The 7,721-nt window shown below is 52.7% G+C and overlaps 1 protein-coding gene across 2 annotated transcripts in view; it reads right to left on the bottom strand.

Moving 5' to 3' along the window:
• Positions 1–390: 390 nt before the first annotated feature.
• MMP17 (matrix metallopeptidase 17) overlaps positions 391–7,721 on the bottom strand; it is a 70,344-nt gene continuing 63,013 nt past the window's right edge. For both annotated transcript variants that reach the window (XM_064466457.1, XM_064466458.1), the window contains exons 8-10: positions 7,057–7,209; positions 4,339–4,596; positions 391–3,088 (exon numbers count right to left, since the gene is read on the bottom strand). In XM_064466457.1, the coding sequence (XP_064322527.1) occupies positions 2,760–3,088; positions 4,339–4,596; positions 7,057–7,209 (740 nt within the window). In that variant the 3' untranslated portion in view covers positions 391–2,759. The remainder of the gene's footprint in view (positions 3,089–4,338; positions 4,597–7,056; positions 7,210–7,721) is intronic.

Genomic DNA, 7,721 nt, shown 5'->3' with positions numbered 1-7,721 from the left:
GTGCTGCGGAGCCTCCCACCCTGCTGGGCACAGGGCTCTCCGCTTTGGCTCTGTAAAGAACGAAACCCTTTCACGGATGGATCCACGCTGCTTCACCCGCGCGGAACTGCCGTGTCCTCACGGGAGAACGATGCAGCACCCTGAGCACCAGCACACTCGCTATGACAGTGTCTTTGTGCGCAGACATCTGCTCCCCACGCCCCAGCCCAGCCCAGCCAGCCCCGTGCCAAACCGGTGACCTTGACAGGGAAATGTTCCAGCTCCTGTTTTTATCCCGGGGGGAGCTTGAGGCTCCTGCAGCCGCATCCGGAGCTGATGGCAACGGCAGGGTGGCTTTGCCAGCAGCTGGGGGATCGGTCAAGCAAGCCACACACCAGGAGACAGCAGTGTTTCTCCATCCTCCCCAAGGGTTATCTGGCAGCAGTGGAGCCCTGATTCCTGCTCCATTTCTCATCAGCAAAATCCATAATTTGAAGTAGAGAAGGGTGTATTGAAAGCCTTTCCACAGGCTTTATTTATAAATCACAGTCCCCCCATGTTAAATAAACTTAATTTAACGCGACATCCCATTAGCGTGGGTCCCAGCACCACGGTGACCACATCAGCATGGCTGCAGGGTCCCCGGTCCTTGTCACCACAACAGGCTCCTTGGTTGGGCCGGAGAAGCCATGGAAGCAGCGCTAGTCACGTCCCTGCCTCCTCTGATCCTTCAGGTGCAGCTTCTGGGTATTTCTTTTGTGGAGGAAGACCCAAAAAAAAAAAAAAAGAAAAAAAAGAGGAAGAAAAAGAGAGGGGGTGTTTTCCCCGAGATGCTGTGCTCCTACCTGGCCTCATCTCCAAGAGGAACCTTTAACATGCTGACCTTCATGCAGTGTCACACCAGCAAGCGCTAAAAGCCACATCTTCTCTACTCGAGAGAGGAGAGGAAGAAAAGAGATGCGACCCGAAGGAAAGTCCCATCTCCCGTGATGGCAACTCACAACGCCCTGCCCCTGCAGCCCCCGCTCGGCCTGGCCGGCAGCGGTGGGACGGGGGAGCTGCTTTGAGCAGATCCAGATTGATGCAGTGGGAACACCAGAGGCGGATTTACTCAGCCAAAGGAGCTGCTACCTGTGAGGTTTTTTTTTTTGGTTTGTATTTTAAAAGGATATTTAATGGTTTTAATGGGAGGTTTCCATTGAATCGTGCCCTGTAAAATCACACTAGCACATCGTCCTAACAGCTGCACCCCGTGAATGATTGGGATTATTTAAAAATACAAACAGCAGAGAGGGAAACTCAAGGTGACCTTTTTTTTTTCCTATGAGGAGGCAACTGTGCACTTCTCCTTCCTTTCCTGCTGTGCCATGGAGGTCTTTGCCTTATGCCTGGCCCCGTGGCAAATGCCCTGGCAGGCACCTGGGCCAGGGGAGGCAGCCGTGGGTCCCACGATGACACAGTGACACTGCCTGCGGCTTTCTGCCTGCTGCTGGGCCTGGCGGAGGCAGCAAGAGGCATTGCTGTAGGAGCTTTACAGAAGCAGGGCAGAGCAGAACAGCGTGTCCCAGTGGCTGCTGCTCATTTCTCTACCATCCCGTGACAACAGCCGACTGAAAGACCCTGGCCTTCCTGACATCTCTGTTGCAGTTCCTAGCACAGGTTCTCACTCACCACTCTGAAGGACTCTCAGATGCCCAAATTATACTGCAGAAAAGGATTAGCAGTGAGAAAAAAAAACAAAACAGGAACATCCTAACGCAGCACTTGACCTTGCTTCTGTCACTCCAAACTCCTGGCAGAGGCACCAAGAAGAGTTTGAGGCTGACTGTGCAGCATCCCTCCCCACTCTGGCCCATCCTCCACAGCACAGCCAGGTATATGACGGTCTCAAACGAATGCGATACATCTTGATCCCTCCCAAAATGTAAAGTAACCTGGAAGAGGAATTCCAAGAGGGGACTAGGCTGGGGAGGTGGGTGTAATTGCATCTCATTTGGCTGCACGCAGCAAGGTTGCTCCTTGCATAGAGGTGAGGCTGCTCCCGAGCCTCAGTAGTCAGCACCTTACTGCAGGTGGCAGGCTTGGTCTGGCAGAGGACTGGGAGATCTCTGTGTAGGCAGCCAAGGTTTATTAGAGAATTTGTTAAATTCAAATGACTCGGATACAAAGATAAGCTGCACTGCCTTCTGAAAGGCAAAGGTGTTTCTGACCCGTAGAAACTGATACAGGTTACCGAGACATCAGTGACCACAGCAGGTTTGACAGTAAAATGATCACCTTGCAGTTAATCTTAGCGGAGTCAAAGTTTCTTTCTACCTAGTACATCCAATAGGATGTGTACATTGTGCCAGCGTACAGCTACCGCCTCTCGCCTATGGCCTTGCTGCCTTTCCTCCGGGATGTTGCCATCTGTCTCAGCAGCATCTCTCCTGTTCCCGTTCAACCGCAGTAGCTCTCCCCTCCCTCGTTTGCTGCATTTAAACATCCAAAGCAACACATCTCTATGGAACATTTCTAAATTCAACGTTAGGCTGCTCTCATCTTTAACCGGATGGGGGAATAAGGAGGTGCAGAACTCAAAATCTGTTATTAGACCTTTAAACTAAAATTAAAAAGAAAAAAAACCCAAAAGCCACTGTTCATTTCTCATGGAGAATTCAAACCCTTCACTGGCATGTTCCTAGGAATGTGTTTCTGCTTGCGACAGTTAGCATCACGAGATCGTATCCACCTCCCCTCCCTGGAGCACCGTGGCGTTGCCTCGCCTGTGGGATGGGGTGTCATAGGGCTGCACACATCAGTGCTGCTGTCCACACGCTCGTCAGCACGAGGCCGGCTGACAGTCTGAGCACAGGGCAAGCCCGGAGGGACGGGGAGGCCGAAGTGCAGGAGCAGACCTCGTAGCCATTTTCCGAGCGGCTCTCGTCATGCTGCCCTGGTTTGGAGCGTGCCCCAGTCCTGCTGCTCCCGGCTGCTTCTGGGGAGTCGGACTGCATGTCGCTGCACACCAGCCAGTCTCTAGCGATGGACTGGGGATAACCAGGCTGGGCCTCCAGGTCACTGTCCAGCACTTTCCAGTACTCCTTGCCCCTGAAGAAGTAGCTTGCACCTGTGGAGAGACCAAAACCCAAAGGCAAGATGAGCGGCGACGGGCGCCCTTCCCAGTGGAAAGGGCACAGGAGCACTTGGAGCAGCGGAGGAGCACTCCCACCCCAGCTGAGCCCAGGGGAGCAGAGGATGCGCTACCACTGCTTGGTGCCAATACCCTCTCTCGCTGCAGCAGCACAGCGGCTGCTGCTCCAAGAGATGAGGCTACGCCCAGCCGGGATCTCTCTCACAACAGGCAGGAGCCACCAGGCAGATGGGAGGCGGGTGGTGAGATGTGGTCTCGTCTATAGCGGGTCCTAGAGCAGAGGCACCCCCCGGTACCAAGGGCATGCGGGGCGAGGGCCGCACAGCTGGACACACGGTACACACCTCTCAGCGGCCGTCAGCGGCCGGTCTTGTAGCAGGGCACGGTAAGGCTGGAGAAGACCTCACCTACCTGTTAATGACCTGGGGTGCGTGCTGCTATCCCTGGGCTCAGATAAATAACCTGAGCCTGGCAGGGCCCTGGGACCCTGCTGCTCTTGGGTGCATTTTTTCCACTCTGAACTGGGAGGCTGTGAGTTCTCTAAGCAGGTCTGATGTGTGTGGAGGACTTCTGCGCACATGGATGGCCGGTCACTCTCAACAGCTTCAGGCATTCAGCTTGAACAGCCTCTGGAAATGTCCCTCCTCTCTGCCTGCTTTATTTGTTATTGCACTGTTAGATTGTCGGTAAATAAAACCTGGAAGTGCCACTTTGCTGTGAGCGAATGGCTCGTTTTAAACATCTCCTGTGACAGAATTTTTTGTGGTCTTTTCAGGGACAAGAAACCACTGAGGAATCTCATCCCCGGAAAATAAGCCATAACTCTGGCAAAAACACCTCCTTTAATATATTTTCTGTCCACATCCTCATATATCTAGCTAAAAATCCCACGACAACAAATGCAGTGAAGAGAAAACCAGCACGTATTAGGATAAAAATCACAGCAAAACAACATCAAATGTGTTCTTTTAATAAAATCAAATTATTAGGCCCCCAGGATATTTTTGTTGCCTGCTTGAAAACACAACGTCTTGCAGGGATCAGCGTGGGGAGCTCTGGCTGGAAGCCTACCTCCCTCTTCAGCTTTCAGACACCAGAAAGCATCATCCCGTCTGGGGCTGAGCAGTTTATGTCAGCAGGCACGGTAGAAGGGGCTATAGCTCAAGGGCGAATGAAGCGCTGGGTTTTTTTCTTGCGGTTTTTTTTGAACCAGCATATGGACTCACCATCTGACCACCTCATGGCATCATCTAAAGGGCTTGGTATTCCCTTCCACAGGATGGTCTCTGAAGGGTACCCGGGATCCATCCTCCGCTCGTGGTCATCGTAGCGCCAGTACAGATTGTCCTTAAAGAAATAAGTCTTGTCATTGTGGGCCCAGGAGAAAGCGGCGTCGATTCCTCCCGGTGGCAGACCAAAGTCCGAGATGGGCCGTGGGTATCCTTCCTCCACGTTATTGTCTTTGAAGACCCAGTACCTGTCTCCTGCGGAAAGGAGAGAAGCACAAAGCAAAATCACATTTGTTTCACAGCCGAAACCAGCCTTCCCCCGCAGACGAGCTGCTGTTTCATTATCTGTTGCCGTGACAATTCTCAGGACCGAGCGCTTGCCGGTGAAGGATGTGGATGGGAAGGCAGCAGCCCAGTGGGGAACCTTGATCTTTGCATAGTTGCTTTTTTTTTTTGTGTCAGGCTCTCCGTGGATCGTAGCCGTGCTTCCCTCCTGAACTGCTGCAGGCGTGACAGTCTGGGGACAGGAATACACCGACAGCATTCGTACAGTTGTTGCTTTTATGTATTTGGTGGTGGCATTTGTTTTTCTGCCTCTTTGTTTTCTGCCTGATATCCCTCTGCAAGAAATAGGAAGTTACATGCAGCCGTTGTGGGCAAATTGAGGACCATCCGCCTGCGATTCGGCTGCTGAGAACCAAAGTGTAGTCCCACTTTGGAAGAGAAATCGCCGCACTTTTCAGAGCCAGCTGGGCTGCAGGACCTGTGAATTCTGAGGGATGTAAGGAGGGTGCACAGGGGCTGGACAAACCCCATGTGAGCAGCCTACTGCTCTTCAGGTGTACTCTACATAGCCACCCCCACCCCCCTGCTCTGGCCATACCCCGGGCAGGACAGAAATCTCAATATGGGTTGTTTTTGTTGTTTTTTTTTTTTTCAGATGAAAACGAAGCACAACATGTCTGGCCCACAGTCACACGAGGACTCAGAACAGGAATTTTCCAACCCAGCTCTCCCAATTCCTACATGATACTCTAACCACTCTAACCACTCTAACCAAGGCAGCTTTTCTGTTTGTGCAGTGTCTCTCTGTGAACCTGCACCGTCCTTCTGGGCATCACCCAACTTATTTTAAAGATGAGCCTTTTTTCTGCCTCGGTTTTCTAGAAAAATCTGAAGAGGCACTTAAACGGCTGCCCATGTATCAGCAGCAGGACCTTAGAGGCCAGGGTAATTTGTGCGCTTTGGTTTCTGTCCAGGGATCAATGAAACAGCACCGGGGGGAAAGAATGAGATGGTATTTTATAGCTGGAAAGAAAATCTCAAGTTTAATCTTAGGAGCCAGGCAGGACTAACACACACATCATGTGTGGGCATGGAGCGCTCTGCCTTGCAGGGGAAAGACTGCCAGAGCTGTAATTTTGGCCTTGCAAGCCAAACTGAGCCAGCAGGCAGGGGGAGCCCCTGGCCTTGAGCTGCCGGAGGTCTGTCCGTCCCCAGCAGGGAGAGAAGGGAAGGAAGGGAGCAAAGTGCCGCTGTGGTCTGCAGACCTGACGGGGAGGGTCTGGTGCCAGGCGTAAGGGCTGCCGTGCTCCAGCTGGCCCCGTTCCCTCCAGATTAGCAGAAAAGCAGAGCAGGGCGGGCTGCCCGCCCGCGGCAGCCTTTTGCACGTTGGTCCCTGGGGGGACGCAGAGCGTGGCAGAGCTCGACGGCGCTCAGCGCATGGGCAGCCTGGACGGGCTTCGGCTGCGCTTGGAAACGCTTCTGCAAGCGCAGAGGCTTGTGCAGGGTGTCAGCCATTTGTCCAGCCTTGCTAGAGGAACTGAAACCAAATTATTGCTTTCAGAAGCGCTTGGTTCAGCACTTCTGAAACCCGTAATTGCACCACGCTCGGAGCAGAGCGGTCGGGAGACAAAGAGCCAGGGAGCACGGAGGGCTGGGATGGATTTAGCTCTTCAAGCGCACGACCTTTCAGAAAGAGCTGGGGCCTGCCGGAGGCTTGGGTGACATTCAGCACATGGGAAGCATCTAACCAGCGCGGATGGACAGTTCGCAGGAGGCTTGGACATTTCTGTAGGAACCACGAGCTAATCTCTTTCCCCCAGTTCTTCTGAAAAGAACTTGTGAGATGTTTTTTAAAAAAGAGAGGATTGTAACACTCACTTTAAGAAAAAAATAGTAACAGAAATGTAATTTGTACGTGTCATCTGTAGCTATGCTACACATATATACACCATATCGCATTGCATATATACGTGAATGTTATATTATGCACTATATATAATCTAATAAACACATGTATGTTTTCATTTTTGTCCTCCCTGCAGCTTCTTCACTTCTCAGCAACAAATACTAAAAAAAGGCTGAAGAAGGAACGCAAAACCTGTAAACTGTGTGCGTGGGTGGTTCCTGCTTTTATTTCATTCTTGAAAAGCAAAGCTTTCAGTTAGGTTTGGCTGCAGTTTTTCTTCAGTGACATCTCCCTCATTTTCTGGGGAACACGACTGCTATGTTTCACCTGCCCTCCCCACAAGCTGGTTTCTCCTGGCCTCGCTCATGGATGACAGACCTGGGACCTGCCCTGGGAGATGCTCATCGGCTAACGCCGACGTCTCCTGCCTGCAGGAGAGGTCAGAACTCTGCCAAGGTACCTTGGCACTAGGATCTACGCCGCGGAGACACACGTGCTGCCTCCAGCACTACGTTCGCTCTTACCTTTGAAGAAGACGATCTTGTGGTCGCTGGTTCTCTCGTAGACCGCATCCAGGCTGTCCAGGTTGAGCGGCAAGCCCCGCCAGAAGCGGTGGATCTGAGCCGGCTGGAGGGAGACCAAGTGCTTATTGCGAGTCAGTCTCCAGAAGTACTTGCCTGGAGGAACAGACTGGACATTACTGAACCACACTGCAACCCACCTTCGCCGGGGAGATGAGCACCGGGCACGCGGCGGCAGCAGAAAGCAAAGCGCGTGAGATGGGAGCTCTGAGTTACAGGTGTCCCGCTTTCCAGCAGCAGCTGCAGCTGCTGGTGCTTTCTATTCCTGGCAGCCATTAGATAGAAATCCTCTTTTCAGGATCAAAATAATCCTCTGGACTTTGCACTGGAGCCGTTACGCTCCTGGCCGCGGTGTGAAGGTGCGCCGCTGAGCCGGAGCAGGCGAGAGGAGCCTTTCCCGCTCCTCCCTCACTGCTCTGCGCGGCACCTCCTGGGAGCTGGCGGCTGAAGCTACACCAGGTACCAGCAGCCTTCAGCGAGAGCCTCCGAAGAACCATGCCTGTTTCTCCTCTCCTGCAGCACCCGCAGCGTCCTGTGCACAGGGTGCCCAGCTGCTTGCGTGGTTAGGAATGTGTACGATGGTATGACAAAACGTGGAAATATCAAAG

Source organism: Phalacrocorax carbo, chromosome 15 (assembly GCF_963921805.1).
Source record: "Phalacrocorax carbo chromosome 15, bPhaCar2.1, whole genome shotgun sequence".
In the NCBI taxonomy this organism is placed as follows: domain Eukaryota; kingdom Metazoa; phylum Chordata; class Aves; order Suliformes; family Phalacrocoracidae; genus Phalacrocorax; species Phalacrocorax carbo.
The sequence above is the reverse complement of the archived record's forward strand: the minus strand, read 5'-3'. Positions and strand labels throughout refer to the sequence as shown.